A 20,327-nucleotide genomic window follows, 5' to 3' on the forward strand; every position below is an offset into this window, starting at 1 on the left:
TCATTAGCTGTTGCTCAAAGAGTATTGAGATAGTGCACGCCTTTCACAGCCATGTGCAAATCCCTGATGTAATTTGACATTGCGTTGGTTCTGGGCCAACTGGTAATGCTGTTTAAACACGTTAAGAAAGACTGACAATTCAAATTAGAGTACCTATACTGGACATGAACATGTTTGTCATATGATGTAAGAAATCCAACCAAATCTCTCAAGTGACTCATAATCGACTGCTGTGAGCTTTTTTGCACAGCACGCTATATCATACAATATATATATTTTTAAAATTTAGTGTACCCAATTCATTTTTTGAGATTAAGGGGGAATTTAGCGTGGCCAATCCACCTAGCTTGCACATTTTTGGGTTGTGGGGACGAAACCCACGCAAACACGGGGAGAATTTTCAAACTCCACACGGACAATGACCCAGAGCCGGGATCGAACCTGGGACCTCGGCGCCGTGAGGCCGCACTGCGAAACCACTGCGTCACCGTGCTGCCCTTAGCACGCTATATCGACTCAAATATAACCCCCTCCTGCTCTCAGGTTTTCAGAAGAATTAACATAGGTTTTTTAAATATTCTTTCACGGAATGTGGGCATCTCTGGCAGGGCCAGCATATGTTGCCCATCCCTAATTGCCCTTCGGGGCAGCTAAGAGTCAACCACATTGCTGTGGCTCGAGTCGCATGTAGGCCAGAACAGGTAAGGACGGCAGATTTCCTTCCCTAAAGGAAGGATTTTATTGGGTTTTCACATCTTATATTTTCCAATTCATAGGTTACATATTACCAAAACAAAAGGAAAATAAGAAAGACAAATAAAATTAAGTACATATATTTACAGGCAATTGTCTTCCTTGCCGTTGCGGCCATGCCCTTTTATTTGGTATACATTGTCATGATATTCAAACACACACATCATGATGGACACACTAACAGGCAAATCAGAGTACACAACACCACAACCAATCACAGACAAGAGCACCAACCACATAAAAAGCACGAGCACGACACCTGGAGGTCAGTAGGTCTGGGGAGAAGGAAACAAGAAAGAGCTGTTGAAACACCACAAGCAGGGAGCCCCCCACGTGCAGAGTGCAAAGACCAAGTTGTAAATAGTGAGTTTAAATAAAGAAGCGTTGTACCATATGCAACTGTGTTGGCTCTTCTGTGTGTCAGAACACCCAACACCACATGGTACAGGAGTGGATCGATACCTGCCTACCAACCTGCCATTCTGGACATGGACCACACCGGCAAACCGCAGCCGATGCAAGTCACGGGGAACCTAGGCACCAACTGGAAGCTCTACAGGCAGCGATTTGACCTGTACATTCGTGCCACCGAAAAACAGAATGCCTCGGATGATTCGAAGATTGCAATGCTCCTCTTCTACGCAGGCCCCCACCCAAACGATGTCTTTAATTCACTGGTGTTCGAGGAAGGCGAAAACCAGGCCAAATATGACACGGTCATCCTCAAAATGGACCAGCACTTTCAAACTGAAGTAAACAAAACTTTCGAAAGATACATCTTTCAGCAACGCCTGCAAGGTAAGGAGGAGCTTTTTCAACCCTTTTTGACGCACCTCCGGATTCTAGCGCAGTCCTGCGGTTACGGCACCACTACAGAGTCCATGATCAGGGACCAGATTGTTTTTGGCGTTGCCTCTAGTGGCCTACGCCAGCAGCTTCTTAAAATAAAGAGCCTCACCTTAGCGTCTGCTGTGGAAGCCTGTGTCCTCCATGAAAATGCTACCTGCCGTTTTGCCCGATTTCAGGCGTCCGAGTTGGCACGGAGGGGGTCCCCAGCCGTCGAATCGGCAAGCCAGGCCGCCCACGACGTTGAACGCATCCAGGCCGTCGATTTCTTCCCGCCCCACGGCCCGGACGACAGCGGCCGCTTCCCGCGCTTTTCGCGGTCTCCCGCGCAGGTGCGCGCCAAAAATAACGGCCACAACGAGGGACGCACTGCGCAGGCGCGCCCACCGCAAGATCGCACTGCGCATGCGCAGTGGCGCAACGAACGTCGTGACGTCATGACGTGCAGCAATTGTGGAGGTCTACACTTAAAAGGGCAATGTCCTGCAAAATACCGACAGTGCAACAGATGTGCCATGATAGGCCACTACGCAGCCCGCTGTCGTGCGGCTCAACCCATGGATCCGGCGCATCCTCGACAACCTCGCACACGAGTCAGGACCGTCCAGCCCACGCATCACGACTTCCAGTTAAGTGATGCAGATGACCAGGATGACTTCCGAGTTGCCGTCATTGATGTCAACAAGGTCAATGCCATCAATCCAGACGATGAGTGGTGTGCCACCCTGACGGTCAACCGATCGCGCGTCGCCTTCCGTCTGGACACCGGCGCATCCGCCAACCTGATTGCTTACTCTGCAGTCCAGGCCATGAAGGTCAAACCACCCATCACACCATCCCGGCTTAAGATGGTTGACTATAACGGGAACGTTATCCCGTCCGTAGGATCTTGCCAGCTACAGGTGACTCACAAGAGGTACACGGCCACACTCCCCTTCGAAGTTGTGGGCTCATCAAAGGACTCGTTACTGGGCGCACAAGCGTGTAAGGTCCTTCACCTGGTACAGCGCATCATGTCTCTCTCTCCAGATGAGATATCCGACTTCCCGGATGCTGAGTTCCACGCGAATCTCCATTCCCTCCTCGCTCACAACCAGGAGGTTTTTGAAGGCATGGGGACATTGCCACACACGTACAAGATTCGACTCAGACCGGACGCCATCCCTGTCGTTCACGCACCTCGCAGGGTTCCTGCGCCTCTCAAAGACCGCCTCAAGGCACAACTGCAGATTCTTCAGGACCAAGGGGTCCTATCCAAGGTCACGGAGCCCACGCCATGGGTCAGCTCCATGGTCTGTGTAAAGAAGCCCTCTGGCGAGCTCCGTATATGTATAGATCCAAAAGATCTGAACAACAACATCATGCGGGAACACTATCCCATCCCGAAACGAGAAGACCTCACCAGCGAGATGGCGCGAGCCAACATATTCACTAAATTGGATGCGTCCAAAGGATTCTGGCAGATCCAACTGGACCCGGCCAGCCGAAGACTATGCACATTCAACACCCCTTTTGGCAGATTCTGCTACAACCGGATGCCATTCGGCATCATTTCGGCATCTGAAGTATTCCACCGCATTATGGAGCAGATGATGGAAGGCATCGAAGGGGTACGTGTATATGTGGACGATATCATCATTTGGTCCACCACTCCGCAGGAACACATGCATCGTCTTCGACGTGTCTTCACCCGCATACGGCAAAATGGCCTGCGTCTCAACCGTGCGAAGTGTGCTTTCGGCCAGACGGAGCTGAAATTCCTCGGGGACCACATCTCAAGGTCCGGGGTCCGTCCCGATGCAGACAAGGTTAGCGCCATCACAGCCATACCACGACCGGCTGACAAGAAGGCTGTTTTAAGATTCCTGGGCATGGTCAACTTCCTTGGGAAGTTCATTCCCAACCTGGCTTCTCATACAACAAACATGCGCCATCTCGTAAAAAAATCGACGGAATTCAACTGGCACCAGTCGCATCAGCGGGAATGGGAGGAGCTCAAGCACAAACTGGTCACGGCACCAGTGCTGGCCTTCTTTGACGCGACTCGCCCTACAAAGATCTCAACAGACGCCAGCCAATCTGGTATTGGAGCGGTACTCCTGCAAAAAGACAGCACGTCATCATGGGCCCCGGTTGCGTATGCCTCACGAGCCATGACCCCTACCGAACAGCGCTACGCGCAAATCGAAAAAGAATGCCTGGGCTTGTTAACTGGACTGGACAAGTTCCACGACTATGTGTATGGCCTGCCACGATTCACGGTCGAAACTGACCACCGCCCCCTGGTCAACATCATTAACAAAGACCTGAACGACATGACTCCTCGCCTCCAGCGCATCTTACTTAAACTCAGGAGGTACGATTTTGAACTGATCTACACTCCGGGGAAGGAACTCATAGTGGCGGACACTCTTTCCCGAGCAGTGAGCACACCACCAGATGCGGAGGGGTTCGTGCGTCAAATTGAGGCACACGTGACTCTGACAGCAGCAAATATGCCAGCTGATGATCCTTGTCTGGCCCACATACGCGCAGAGACGGCGACTGACCCTCTGCTGCAGCGAGTGATGCGCCACATGACGGAAGGGTGGCTAAAAGGGCAGTGCCCCCAGTTTTATAATGTGCGAGATGATCTCACCAATATAGACGGGGTCCTTATGAAATCGCATAGGATCGTCATTCCACACAGTGTGCGCCAGATGATTCTTCGTCAACTACACGAAGGCCACTTGGGCGTCGAAAAATGCAGACGAAGGGCCCGGGCGGCGGTATATTGGCCGGGTATTAATGAAGACATAGCCAACATGGTGCTCAACTGCACAACCTGTCAGAGGTTTCAGCCAGCGCAACCTCCGGAAACACTTCTACCACACGAGATGGTGACGTCCCCCTGGGCGAAGGTGGGTGTTGACCTATTTCACGCGCTCGGCAGAGATTACATTGTTATTATAGACTACTTCTCAAACTACCCGGAAGTCATGCCTCTCCATGATCTGACGTCGTCCGCAGTCATTGGGGCCTGCAAGGAAACGTTTGCTCGCCATGGCATTCCAAGGACTGTCATGTCAGACAATGGACCTTGTTTTGCCAGCCGTGAATGGTCGTCCTTTGCCGCAGCATATGGTTTCACTCATGTGACATCCAGCCCTCTGCATCCACAATCGAACGGGAAGGCTGAAAAGGGTGTCCACATCGCAAAGCGGCTCCTGTGCAAGGCGGCTGATGCCGGATCGGACTTTAACCTTGCCTTGCTGGCCTATCGATCGGCCCCGTTATCCACGGGCCTCTCGCCAGCGCAGCTACTAATGGGTCGCTCACTCAGGACGACGGTACCTTCCGTCCTGGCACCGACAACAGACCATGAGGCGGTTCTTCGGGACATGCAACTGCAGCGTGATCGCCAGAAAGGTCGGTACGACACACGAGCGACGGACCTGCCCCCCCTGTCCTCCGGAGACAAAGTACGCGTCCATCAACCGTATGGTGGCTGGTCAGCACCGGCCGAAGTCCTCCGACAAGTGGCTCCCCGCTCGTTCCTGGTTCGCATGCCGGATGGTTCCGTGCGTCGCCGCAATCGGCGCGCCCTTCGCCGACTTCCACGCTCACAGCCACACAACACGCCAGATCCTCAACAGGCTTCCGAGGATGACTTTGTGGAGCTGCCGCACATCACGCCCTTTCCATCGCCACCCATGGCCATGCCTGCACAGCAGCCGGTGGTTCTTGATCCACCCTTAAGGCGGTCAACCCGAATTCGTCGCAAACCCATTAGAATGGACTTATAATACAGTTCATATGTTTAATAAGTTGGACAATTTTACATGATAACCTGTTGTTGTTTATCGTTCCAGATGTCGTCTGACTGGACAACTGTTCAAATTTTTTTTTCTTCTTCTCTCGTTCGCATTTCTGTTATGTTATGGTACAACTGGATTCATGTGACGCACTCGACATCGCCCCATGTACATAGTTCCGTCATAGACACATGCTGCACACGACACACACACACTCTTAGATGCACTCACGTCACGATCATATTTATTACCACGTAGGCACATATCTTTGTAAAAAGGGGGGATGTCATGATATTCAAACACACACATCATGATGGACACACTAACAGGCAAATCAGAGTACACAACACCACAACCAATCACAGACAAGAGCACCAACCACATAAAAAGCACGAGCACGACACCTGGAGGTCAGTAGGTCTGGGGAGAAGGAAACAAGAAAGAGCTGTTGAAACACCACAAGCAGGGAGCCCCCCACGTGCAGAGTGCAAAGACCAAGTTGTAAATAGTGAGTTTAAATAAAGAAGCGTTGTACCATATGCAACTGTGTTGGCTCTTCTGTGTGTCAGAACACCCAACACCACATACATCTGTTACAATCCCCAGTATGGCCAGAGGGCGTATTTACAAGTGTCTATTTACAGTTTGGTCTGGAGAGTTTTGCCCTCGGACCAGCCCCCTGCGACTGTCTCTTGTCCCTCCCGTTGCCTTTGCGCCCCACCCTCCCTTTTCCCCCCTTCTCTCTCCGCTCCCCCCCCCCCCCCCCCCCTCCCTCACTTCCTTTTCCTCTTTGTCTCATGGCTCGTTTGCGTCTTCCTCCCCCAACCCTTTTGGTTGCTGGCTACGAAGACATCTTGGAACGCGTTGGTGAATGGCTTCCACATTCTGTGGAAACCCTCTTTCAATCCCCAGCCGGCAACATTTTGTTCCCTCCAGCCTGAGAAATTCCAGCAGGTCAAACAGCCAGCCTGCAGCCTTGGGTGCTGCCGCCGATCGCCATCGAGCTGGACTCTCCGGCGGGCGATCAGGGAGACAAAGACGAGGGCGTCGTTCCCCTTCACCGTAAAGAGTTCTGGCTGATCTGAAACCCTGACGACCGCCACTTTTGGGCATGGCCCCACCCTCACTCCCATAACCCTGGCCATTGCCTCGAAAAGGTCGTCCAGTACCCGACGAGTCTGGGGCAGGCACAGAACATGAGGGTGTGGTTGATCAGGCCTCCCTGGCACCGTTCAGAACAGCGAAGGTGGTACATAATTGTCTAATCTTGGAAAGTAAACATTCACCGAATCATTCTCATTCAAAGTGTCTTTGTGTGCTCAAACCATTATAACGTCACTACTTACAAAGACAGCAAGAGACGGATTATGTGCACTATGACTTCCAGGTGGTGTATCTCGGCACCTGGATCTTCTTCTGAGATCTGAGCTGTCGACATCTTTAATCATGTGGTTCCGCGGAGAGAATGTTCTGACTTGCCCCTCTTCATTTCGAGTGAAGTTGATAATTAAGCCTCAGCCCAACAGAAAGCGTGACTGGCAGAACATTGCTTGATGACGTTAGACAAGGAATTGTTTGTTTTGTGAGATGCAAAGCAATGATGGGGTCGCACGTCTGTTCATTATATGCTGTCAAAACCGAAATGACTCCAAACCACCTGCTGTGATCTTTGTGCACATACTTAGCACACAGCACTTCAAACAAATGACCCCTTCTTTCCAACTCCTGCTCAACCTTTCAGTCAACGCCTGAAAGCTCTTCCATAGATTCATAGAATGATCATGGAATCATAGAATTTACAGTGCCGAAGGAGGCCATTCAGCCCATCGAGTCTGCACCGGCCCTTGGAACGGGCACCTTAATTAAGCCTACACCTCCACCCATACCCCATAACCCAGTAACCCAATCTAACCTTTTTTGAACACTAAGGGGCAATTGAGCATGGCCAATCCACCTAACCTGCACATCTTTGGACTGTGGGAGGAAACCGGAGCACCCGGAGGAAACCCACGCAGACACAGGGAGGATGTGCAGACTCCGCACAGACAGTGACCCAAGCCAGGAATCGAACCTGGGGTCCTGGAGCTGTGAAGCAATTGTGTTAACCACTGTGCTACCGTGCTGCCCTCCACTGTGTTACCGTGCCGCTAATAATGCAGCACAAAAGGGGGCCATTCGGTCCATCGTGCCCATGTTGGCTTGTTGGTAAACCTACCCAATTAATCCCATTCCCCAGGAATGAGATGAGTGTCAATAATGTGCACATCACTGGCTGGCCAGATTTACCTGGAATTCCGTTCTGGTTCGCAGCTCTGGCAGTTGGGTTGCGAAATCAGCGGATCAGCTGTTCCATCAGCGTGGACCTTGTCACGCTGCCCAGCGCAATCCAATCACACTTCTCTCAGATATTGGAGTCTGGGCAGATTGAGATTCCACCTGTCTTGGGTGGTGAGGGGGAGGATGGTCAAAAACTGCTCCTGATAGTAGGATCGAGTTGGACTCCGGTTCTAGTTAACGCCATTGACTGCTCAGGTCAAATTCTGGTTGACAGTGGTGTGAGGTGGACTCTGTGTGTCACTGCGCCAGTTGAATGACCCGACACACACACACACACACACACACACACACACACACACACATTCAGCCCCAAACAGAAATTCCGGGACTCGATTTGAAATTAGATGCGATATATTTATATGACCAACTTGTCTGGGGGAATACCGATGGAAATTGTAATGTTAGCCCTTAAAATGGTTCAACGACCTGCATCATGAAAGATCTATTTTCCGCAATGTGGGTTGATATTGGTTGAGATGATCGGCTCCGAGTTCTGCAATTCCCTCCAAAAATATTTCCACTTCTCTCTCCAACTCTGTTGCTCTTTAAAACCTGCCTCTTTAGCCAAGGTTTTGGCAACTTGTCCTAATAACTCTGGTACCAACCCTGGGAAGCGCTTTGTGATATTTTACCACGGTGATGGTGCTGTGTAAAATCCATGCTGTTGTGTTGCAGGAGCTTCATTGGTAAGCCGATCGTCACATCCAATTTTGGTGGGAGTTGGAGGTGATGAAGGGGAAGGTGTACAGCAGCAGAAGGTATTGGAAGCCCCTTGGCAGATTGTGTGGTGAATCGATGGGCTTGCATAGAGATGACTGGACACAGGTGCCCAAAATGAAGAACTTGAACATAACTAGGAGCAGGAGTGGGCAATTCAGCCCTTCGAGCCCGCTCCATAGAAGAAATTTGATCTTCAGCATGTTGCCTGCTGCAAACATTGTGGGAAATTAGCTGTGTCTGAAAGAGGGAGTTCAGTCGAAAATGGTTAACCGTGGAGGGAGAGGAAGCGTTTACAGATCAATTTCTTTTTGAACTCCTAAAGCAACATTATCCTTCATCTAAATCCATCCTTCGGCTGAGACAGGCTCTGTCTGTCCTCTCGACTGGGTATAAAGGATCCCAGGGTAATATTTTGAAGAAGAGCAAGGGAATTATCCCCGGAATCCTGGTCAATATTTATCCCTCCATCAACATTGCAAAAACAGATTATCTGTCCGTTATCACATTGCTATTTGTATGAAGTTGCTGTGCGCAAGTCGTGTGCCGTGTTTTCTATAATACAGCGATGATTATACTTCAGCAAGTGCATCATTGGCTGTAAAGTGCTTTGGGTAGCGAAAGGCGGGTCTTTACTTTCTTAAACACTTTGTGAAACTTGTGTGGGATCTGACATTTTTACGCCAGTGTAAACCCTCCGCTCATGCCAGTTGTGGCCCTCGTTCGTTGAGCTTTTTGCCCAAGGGCGAATTGGTTTCTTTCTCTTGCTGGGTCCTCCTTAAACACATTGGGCTGGATTTTCGCGCAACCCCCCCTCCTCCCCCGCGCATCCCGCAAACATAAGAAATATGGATGTTTCTGTGGAGGCAGCCTTCCATTGGCGATCTGCTATGGCACCTTCTGCTATTGGGGCACCCACAGCGGGCGGGGGGGGGGGGGTGGGGGTGTTGCTGTCGGAGGGACCCAAAGATCCTGCCAACAGCTGGAAAATTTCGGCCAATGAGTAGAAACTGGTTACGAGAGACTGCAGTCACTCTTGTTCCGATAACCTGGTGTTGTAAGACTTCTTACTGTTCCGATAATGATACTGGACCAAAACCCTATCATGTGTTCCAAGCCCCATTTGGAATAAAAGGAACCTTTTAAGTGCTTGATATGGTTCATGGAAGACCCAAGAGAAACATGTTACAACCTTGTATTTCACTAGTAAGGGCAAGAGGTGAACAGAAATAGATAATAGTTTCGATGAATTTGCAAATGAGAAAACTCACGGTATCTTTTTTTCCTTCAGTACGAAGCCTTCAAACAAGAGGAGGAAGCAAAGATAAAAGCTGACGGGCAGAAAGTTGCTCCAAAAGTCTATTTCATGAAACAAACCATCAGTAACGCCTGTGGAACCATTGGCCTAATACATGCCCTAGCTAACAATCGAGATAAGCTGGAATTTGGTGAGTGTTTTGGTTTATCCTCGGCCTTGTGTGTCGTGCGTGCCTGTGTCCGTCGCACTTTACCCCTGCACTTGTTGACGCACATTCTGCCGTTGCGCCTTTACACACAGGACTCCTGAGTCAGATAGAAAATGAGCAGTCAATAGAACTGGGCAGATTGGGTCCATGTCAGTCAAACACCCCACCTGATACAGAGACTATCAGTGAAGAACTAGGCACACATAAGATCAGTAAAGAAAACTACGCCGACAACTGAATGTGAACCAATAAAATCCATCCACATTTCTAACAAAAATTATTTTTGCTTCAACATTGATCTCAGGGAGTCGCAACTAGAAATGGGTTCAGAACAAAATAGTCAAATTACCAGACGGACATGGTGAGACTTGCATATTCAATGACATTTCATGTGGCAACATGCATGCCCGCTTGGAAAAGCTGACCACCTAGCATATGCACCACTGACATGCAATGTCAAAGACTTGCACTGTGTGTACAGTGGCATATGATTTTGTCATGGATTAAGCTGCAGGGGTGTACGACATTCTCAAATTTCGGCATTGCACAGAAGCACTATTAACAGCTGTGGTGATTTACAAAGGGGTTGCGAATGCTGAAGACAATAAACATTATATTTATGGTTCATCACATCTGGTTTGCTGTATTGCCATGTTTTTGGAGTCTGCTGCAATTACATTTTTTTTTCATGGTTGTGGGTCACCTACTCCAGCCTCACTGTCTCCTTTTCAATTCTAACCATTCTGCAGCTGGAATGCTGGGTGTTGTCTGATAGCCCATCTAGTTAATGCATTTATACCAGGAAATATCTTCTCTCAAGAAACCAACCACAGACTACACTGCAGAAAACATCCCTTGACCCCCAAATATCTGGGCATGCACCAGAAAGCCCCTTGGAGGGGAGTTTCCAGAAGCTGTTTATTTGTTCTGAGGGTAAACCCGAAATGAACACTCCTGTTTGTATCTGAGAATCCCAGTTAGATTATTAACATTTCTTTAGCCTCGAGTTTGCAGACAACAAACAACAGAACCCATCTGATTCTAGTCTTGTCCTCCTTTTTTCTTCTAACCCCCTTCAGTCTCACTTTCCAAATGGTACTGATTCATATCCTGGTCTTTAAGTCTTCATTTTTTTCACTGCTTTCTCTATCTATGTAAGTTCTTCCAGCCATGTAACCAATTCCCCATCTGGTCTTTCATGACTTCCCCCTCCTTTGCCCCACTCTTGTCCTTAACCATGTTGGCCCACACTCTGGAATGTTGTACTGAAACCCTGCCATCTCTTCACCTCCCTCTCCTCCCTAATGTCCTTCTTAACTCTCACCTCTTCAGCCAAGCTTTTTCACCTCTCCCAACATCTCTGCCTTTGGCCTGGTGTCCATGCGTCTGATTATACCTACATGCGTCACTCTGGAGCAATTCTTTCTGTCAAAAATGGTGCATAAATAGGAGCTGTTACCGTTGGAAGGTAACCCGTTACTTATTTCTCAACCTGTAGTTGGCCGGGAAAATGTACTTTGCGGTAAGCGGTCAAATGCGGCACCCTCTTAATGCCTCAGCCTTCTTTCCAAATTGATTTTAATGGATCCCTTCTGCACACCCATGAAGCAGAGTGAGCTTCAATTCACTGGGACCAACACGGAAGAGGTTGACCCCTGTTAAATAAATCAGCTGCGAATGGGCAATTTGGTGATTGGCGGGATCTAAATATTCTGGGAGCTGAAAGTTTCTGAGATTCAATCCCAGTTGGTGATCGTTTAGTTGATCCCCGATGAGGCCAGAATCGGAGCAACAGAGTTGATTTCAGTGCTTCCTGGACAAGGGGAGGGGGGAGGGGGGGGGGATCACATTGGGATTCAGGTTCACCATCCATTGGCTCCTGCGGGGTAAATGTCCACAAGGACCAAACCAAACTCCACTCTAATTTCAGACTTGTGTGTAGGTGTTGGCTACTTCCCCATGGGTACTGGAGGATAATTAGTGCCTGGGAAGGATGCCGTAGCCCCGCAAGAAGTCAATACTTTCAACAGGGTAAGAGGGAAATAAACCATTTCTGAAGTTTTTATTAGAACTCTTTGTTCCCAGGAGAGACATGCCCGCAAATGAGCATGATGTGCCTGGGACAATTTGGATGGTGGCCAATTTGCAAATCATTCCATGTCACATGATAACATTGTGGGAACCAGTTGGGTGGAGTCAATTCTGAATCATACAAGGTGCAGCAATTCGTAACTATGTTAGACAGAGAAGAAGCCTGTTTGATCAGGCTGAATGAATAAGGGCCACATTCTGAGGATGTCCCCGAAGACCTTATTCCATGTTCAGTTACAAGAATTTAGGGTAGGGATGGATAATATTTTCAAAACGATTAACTGCAGAAGCTTTCAACATGCCTGGAGGCCATTCAGTCCATCAGTGCAATGCAGCTCTTGGCTAAAATAGATCCTGCTCCCTCCTCGCATCTCTCTGCCCTTTATCATCCTTTGTGAATAACGCTGATACATTTGTTGTTGAAAATGCTGCCACAGACTTCAGCCACTCCCTGTGGTGATTCATTCCAGGCTTCAACAACTGTCTTCTAACCGGTCTCCTCTGTCTGCTAGGAAGGATTTTCAATTTGTAAACTCTTCTCACTGAGTCACAACTAGGAAAATGCTGCAGCCCCCTCATGTAAATCTCTCATTGTTTTACAATCTCTTATTAACTGACCACTGATATCAAACCTGATCTCCGCACTATAGTATAATCCCGGGATACCAAACCTGATCTCCGCACTATAGTATAATCCCAGGATATCAAACCTGATCTCCGCACTATAGTATAATCCCGGGATATCAAACCTGATCTCCGCACTATAGTATAATCCCAGGATATCAAACCTGATCTCCGCACTATAGTATAATCCCGGGATATCAAACCTGATCTCCGCACTATAGTATAATCCCGGGATATCAAACCTGATCTCCGCACTATAGTACAATCCCGGATATCAAACCTGATCTCCGCACTATAGTATAATCCCAGGATATCAAACCTGATCTCCACACTGTAGTATAATCCCGGATATCAAACCTGTTCTCCGCACCATAGTATAATCCCGGGATATCAAACCTGATCTCCGCACTATGGTATAATCCCGGGATATCAAGCCTGATCTCCGCACTATATAATCCTGGATATCAAACCTGATCCCCGCACCATAGTATAATCCCGGGATATCAAACCTGATCTCCGCACTATAGTATAATCCCGGGATATCAAACCTGATCTCCGCACTATAGTATAATCCCGGGATATCAAACCTGATCTCCGCACTATAGTATAATCCCGGATATCAAACCTGATCTCCGCACTATAGTATAATCCCAGGATATCAAACCTGATCTCCACACTGTAGTATAATCCCGGATATCAAACCTGATCTCCGCACTATAGTATAATCCCGGATATCAAATATGATCTCTGCACTATAGTATAATCCCGGGATATCAAACCTGATCTCCGCACTATGGTATAATCCCGGGATATCAAGCCTGATCTCCGCACTATATAATCCTGGATATCAAACCTGATCCCCGCACCATAGTATAATCCCGGGATTTCAAACCTGATCTCCGCACTATAGTATAATCCCGGGATATCAAACCTGATCTCCGCATTATAGTATAATCCCAGGATATCAAACCTGATCTCCGCACTATAGTATAATCCCAGGATATCAAACCTGATCTCCGCACTGTGGTATAATCCCGGGACATCAAACCTGTTCTCCGCACTATAGTATAATCCCAGGATATCAAACCTGATCTCCGCACTAAGGTATAATCCCGGATATCAAACCTGATCGCCGCACTATAGTATAATCCCGGGACAGCAAACCTGATCTTCGCACTATAGTATAATCCCGGGCTATCAAACCTGATCTTCGCACTATAGTATAATCCCGGGCTATCAAACCTGATGTCCGCACTGTAGTATAATCCGGCGATATAAAACTAGATCTCCGCACTATAGTATAATCCCGGGATATCAAACCTGATCTCCGCACTATAGTATAATCCCGGGATATCAAACCTGATCTCCGCACTATAGTATAATCCCAGGATATCAAACCTGATCTCCGCACTATAGTATAATCCCGGAATATCAAACCTGATCTCCGCACTATAGTATAATCCCAGGATATCAAACCTGATCTCCGCACTATAGTATAATCCCGGGATATCAAACCTGATCTCCGCACTATAGTATAATCCCGGGATATCAAACCTGATCTCCGCACTATAGTATAATTCCGGGATATCAAACCTGATCTCCGCACTATAGTATAATCCCGGATATCAAACCTGATCTCCGCACTATAGTATAATCCCAGGATATCAAACCTGATCTCCACACTGTAGTATAATCCCGGATATCAAACCTGATCTCCGCACTATAATATAATCCCGGATATAAAACCTGATCTCCGCACTATAGTATAATCCCGGATATCAAATATGATCTCTGCACTATAGTATAATCCCGGGATATCAAACCTGATCTCCGCACTATGGTATAATCCCGGGATATCAAGCCTGATCTCCGCACTATATAATCCTGGATATCAAACCTGATCCCCGCACCATAGTATAATCCCGGGATATCAAACCTGATCTCCGCACTATAGTATAATCCCGGGATATCAAACCTGATCTCCGCACTATAGTATAATTCCGGGATATCAAACCTGATCTCCGCACTATAGTATAATCCCGGATATCAAACCTGATCTCCGCACTATAGTATAATCCCAGGATATCAAACCTGATCTCCACACTGTAGTATAATCCCGGATATCAAACCTGATCTCCGCACTATAATATAATCCCGGATATAAAACCTGATCTCCGCACTATAGTATAATCCCGGATATCAAATATGATCTCTGCACTATAGTATAATCCCGGGATATCAAACCTGATCTCCGCACTATGGTATAATCCCGGGATATCAAGCCTGATCTCCGCACTATATAATCCTGGATATCAAACCTGATCCCCGCACCATAGTATAATCCCGGGATTTCAAACCTGATCTCCGCACTATAGTATAATCCCGGGATATCAAACCTGATCTCCGCATTATAGTATAATCCCAGGATATCAAACCTGATCTCCGCACTATAGTATAATCCCAGGATATCAAACCTGATCTCCGCACTGTGGTATAATCCCGGGACATCAAACCTGTTCTCCGCACTATAGTATAATCCCAGGATATCAAACCTGATCTCCGCACTAAGGTATAATCCCGGATATCAAACCTGATCGCCGCACTATAGTATAATCCCGGGACAGCAAACCTGAACTTCGCACTATAGTATAATCCCGGGATATCAAACCTGATGTCCGCACTGTAGTATAATCCGGCGATATAAAACTAGATCTCCGCACTATAGTATAATCCCGGGATATCAAACCTGATCTCCGCACTATAGTATAATCCCGGGATATCAAACCTGATCTCCGCACTATAGTATAATCCCAGGATATCAAACCTGATCTCCGCACTATAGTATAATCCCGGAATATCAAACCTGATCTCCGCACTATAGTATAATCCCAGGATATCAAACCTGATCTCCGCACTATAGTATAATCCCGGGATATCAAACCTGATCTCCGCACTATAGTATAATCCCGGGATATCAAACCTGATCTCCGCACTATAGTATAATCCCAGGATATCAAACCTGATCTCTGCACTATAGTATAATCCCGTGATATCAAACCTGATCTCCGCACTATAGTATAATCCCAGGATATCAAACCTGATCTCCGCACTATAGTATAATCCCAGGATATCAAACCTGATCTCCGCACTATAGTATAATCCCGGGATATCAAACCTGATCTCCACACTATAGTATAATCCCAGGATATCAAACCTGATCTCCGCACTATAGTATAATCCCGGGATATCAAACCTGATCTCCGCACTATAGTATAATCCCAGGATATCAAACCTGATCTCCGCACTATAGTATAATCCCGGGATATCAAACCTGATCTCCGCACTATAGTATAATCCCAGGATATCAAACCTGATCTCCGCACTATAGTATAATCCCGTGATATCAAACCTGATCTCCACACTATAGTATAATCCCGGGATATCAAACCTGATCTCCGCACTAATGTATAATCCCGTGATATCAAACCTGATCTCCGCACTATAGTATAATCCTGGGATATCAAACCTGATCTCCGCACTATAGTATAATCCCGGGATATCAAACCTGATCTCCGCAATACAGTATAATCCCGGATATCAAACCTGATCACCGCACTATAGTATAATCCCGGATATCAAACCTGATCTCCGCACTATAGTATAGTCCCGGGATATCAAACCTGATCTCCGCACTATAGTATAATCCCAGGATATCAAATATGATCTCCGCACTACAGTATAATCCCAGGATATCAAACCTGATCTCCGCACTGTAGTGTAGTCCCAGGATATCAAATCTGATCTCCGCACTATAGTATAATCCCGGATATCAAACCTGATCTCCGCACTATAGTATAATCCCGGATATCAAACCTGATCTCCGCACTATAGTATAATCCCGCATATCAAATATGATCTCCGCACTATAGTATAATCCCAGGATATCAAACCTGATCTCCGCACTGTAGTGTAGTCCCAGGATATCAAATCTGTTCTCCGCACTGTAGTATAATCCCAGGATATCAAACCTGATCTCCGCACTATAGTATAATCCCAGGATATCAAACCTGATCTCCGCACTGTAGTGTAGTCCCAGGATATCAAATCTGATCTCCGCACTGTAGTATAATCCCAGGATATCAAACCTGATCTCCGCACTATAGTATAATCCCGGATATCAAACCTGATCTCCGCACTATAGTATAATCCCGGATATTAAACCTGATCTCCACACTATAGTATAATCCCGGGATATCAAACCTGATCTCCGCACTATAGTATAATCCCGGGATATCAAACCTGATCTCCGCAATACAGTATAATCCCGGATATCAAACCTGATCACCGCACTATAGTATAATCCCGGATATCAAACCTGATCTCCGCACTATAGTATGGTCCCAGGATATCATACCTGATCTCCGCACTATAGTATAATCCCGGATATCAAACCTGATCTCCGCACTATAGTATAATCCCGGATATCTAACCTGATCTCCGCACTATAGTATGATCCCGCATATCAAATATGATCTCCGCACTATAGTATAATCCCAGGATATCAAACCTGATCTCCGCACTGTAGTGTAGTCCCAGGATATCAAATCTGATCTCCGCACTATAGTATAATCCCGGATATCAAACCTGATCTCCGCACTATAGTATAATCCCGGATATCAAACCTGATCTCCGCACTATAGTATAATCCCGCATATCAAATATGATCTCCGCTCTATAGTATAATCCCAGGATATCAAACCTGATCTCCGCACTGTAGTGTAGTCCCAGGATATCAAATCTGATCTCCGCACTGTAGTATAATCCCAGGATATCAAACCTGATCTCCGCACTATAGTATAATCCCGGATATCAAACCTGATCTCCGCACTATAGTATAATCCCGGGATATCAAACCTGATCTCCGCACTGTAGTGTAGTCCCAGGATATCAAACCTGATCTCCGCACTGTAGTAGAATCCTTACCGTGCAGTAGGAAGCCATTTGGCCTGTCGTGTCTGCACCGACCCTCTGAAAGTGCACCCCACTAGGCCCACTCCCTCACCCAAACACTCCAGGATAACACTACATTAATTACTGCAGCTTCCAGCTCATATAGCCAGCAACAAAAATTTGCCATATTCATTTTTATAATTCCCAAATGAAATACATTTTCTCTCAAAGCAACCCAAAATCCAAGCTGATTTATGACCGAAGTAACTGAGTCTGAGAGTATTTGTGAAATTAGCATTTCCACCAGTGTTTAGAATTCCGATTACACAATTCTAGCATTGGATCCAATTCTGTATTTGTATCCAATATCTAATCATAGTCTATCGTCATTCACTTAATAATGTTGTATCTATGTCCCTCCCACTAATTGTCTGACACATCTTTATGCTCTTGGCAATGATTTGGGAAACACCAACTGGTCCTTTTTGATTTTTGATTTTATATTTGCTGAAAGTCTCTTCATCTTTGATTCTGAAACTAGTCATTAGTAGAGGATCAAATATTAATGAATTTTTTTCTTCATCGTTCTCTGGATGTGGACATGGGAGGTTAGACCAGCATTTGTTGTCCAATCCTTTTTTTTTTAAATTTGGAGTACCCAATTATTTTTTTTCCAATTAAGGGGCAAGTGATTAGTGTGGCCAATCCACCTAACCTGCACATCTTTGGGTTGTGGGGGTGAGACCCACGCAGACATGGGGAGAACGTGCAAACTCCACACAGACAGTGACCCAGGTCCAGGATTCGAACCCGGGTCCTCAGCGCCGCAGTCCCAGTGCTATCCACTGCGCCACATGCCGCCCTGTTTGTTGCCCAATCCTAATTGCCCTTGAGGCGATGGTGGTGAGCTTCCGCCTTGAACCGCTGCAGTCCACGTGGCGTAGGATCAACCACAGTGCTGTTAGGAAGGGACATTGACCCAGCCACAGTGATGGAAAGTTGATATAGTCCCGTGCCAAGATGTTGTGTTATTTGGAGGGGAGCTTGTACCCAGCCATGGCTGCCGTCTCTTTATAGTAAGAAGTCTTACAACACCAGGTTAAAGTCCAACAGGTTTATTTCAAACACTAGCTTTCAGAGCACTGTTCCTTCCTCAGGTGTTGGACTTTAACCTGGTGCTGTAAGACGTCTTACTGTGCTCACCCCAGTCCAACGCCGGCATCTCCACATCGAGTCTCTTTATAGGTGATAGAGTCGAGGGTTTGGAAGGTGCTGCCAAAGGAAACTTGACCAGTTTTCAAAAAAATTCTTATTTATATTTTCCAAATGTTACACACAAACACGATAAAACCTCAAAACCTCCGGCCTGCTCTTGTATTTATGTGGCTGGTCCAATGTGGGAAAGCATTGATAATGTGTACCGGGGAGAGCACTGCGTTGTAGGAACAGTTGCCACTGAGTAAAATCGACGGGTGGCACGGTGGCGCAGTGGTTAGCATTGCTGCCTCACGGCACCGAGGACCCGGGTTGGACCCCGGCCCCGGGTCACTGTCCGTCTGGAGTTTGCACATTCTCCCCATGTCTGCGTGGATTTCATCCCCACAACCCAAAGATGTTCAGGGTAGGTGGATTTGCCATGCTAAATTGCCCCTCAATTGGAAAAATAAAAAATCCTTTGTAAGGAAGGGTACTTGGTGCTGTGATAAGGGTGGAGACCATTTCTTTATTTCACTTGTCAGGGAAGGTTAATGCAAAAGGTAAATCCAGTCTGAGATTTAACAAACTTCCAGTAGGCCGGTGGCTTTGCCTGAACCTGGCCTGACCTACATGGCTTACAAATGTCACCCTAAATTGCGTTGGGATTTATCCACAGAGATAATTTTAAAAAGTGGGACTGCTCTTGTTGTCAATGAATTATGATCTATTTCCTTCCTTTAATAACTTACTCTTACTGAAGAAAGATTTTCCAGGAAGTTGCTAATACTTCCATGTAAACTATTCTCATTTTATTTGTACAATAATTCAGTTATTAATGTAATTAATTACTTTGTCACTATGTTTTGGACAGAAACAAATTCAGTTATGAAAACATTTTTGGACAATTCGACCTCGTTAAATCCTGAAGAGAAAGCAAAATACCTCGAAAATGATGAGGTGACTTTACATTTTTTCTTTTTCATAATTATAAACAAGCATATTCCTTTTAAGACTGTCCGTGTGAAGCGTGCGATTTTTCAGGCATGCTCTTAAGGAGTAATATTGAATTTTTAAGATGCTGGAAATAAACGTAGTTACTGGGTGGGGGGGGGAAAGACACGCTCCAGGCTTTTAGTTTGAATAATCTGAAGTCACGAAATTTGAAGTTTGAGGTTAAAAATGCCATTTTCATCCGTGTGCAGGCAAGGAATATGAAAGTGCTTACTCGTGCTTCTGTTCTTTTTAGAGTATTCGTGTTACTCATGAATTCAGTGCACAGGAAGGACAAACTGAGGTATGTTTATTTATTTCACCCATTGGTCCACATTGATCCATCTGCATTGTCACGGGCCTGTTTGAAATCGCTATGGCGACCTTTCAAACCACGATGTGCACGGGGGCAAAGGGGATGTCAAGATTTGTGAGGATGCAGGTGGGTGGCTGAGGTTTGCAAATTTAAGATTCCATCAAAAGCGGCGACTTACGAGTTCGGATTTTACTGAAAATTGAAGGGGCTGCCAGTGACACTGCACAATGAGGTATCAGGTCGGAC

At 46.7% G+C, this 20,327-nt stretch overlaps 2 protein-coding genes across 3 annotated transcripts in view; one reads left to right on the forward strand and one right to left on the reverse strand.

The window, feature by feature from the left end:
- The window catches only part of commd6 (COMM domain containing 6), a 138,988-nt gene that overhangs the window by 51,695 nt on the left and 66,966 nt on the right, over positions 1 to 20,327 (reverse strand). The window lies entirely within an intron of this gene.
- The window catches only part of uchl3 (ubiquitin carboxyl-terminal esterase L3 (ubiquitin thiolesterase)), a 72,102-nt gene that overhangs the window by 16,339 nt on the left and 35,436 nt on the right, over positions 1 to 20,327 (forward strand). For both annotated transcript variants that reach the window (XM_072476162.1, XM_072476163.1), the window contains exons 2-4: positions 9,739 to 9,895; positions 19,647 to 19,732; positions 20,022 to 20,069. In XM_072476162.1, coding sequence (XP_072332263.1) covers positions 9,739 to 9,895; positions 19,647 to 19,732; positions 20,022 to 20,069 — 291 coding nt within the window. The remainder of the gene's footprint in view (positions 1 to 9,738; positions 9,896 to 19,646; positions 19,733 to 20,021; positions 20,070 to 20,327) is intronic.

The sequence above is a fragment of the Scyliorhinus torazame genome, chromosome 15 (assembly GCF_047496885.1).
Source record: "Scyliorhinus torazame isolate Kashiwa2021f chromosome 15, sScyTor2.1, whole genome shotgun sequence".
Classification (NCBI taxonomy): Eukaryota; Metazoa; Chordata; class Chondrichthyes; order Carcharhiniformes; family Scyliorhinidae; genus Scyliorhinus; species Scyliorhinus torazame.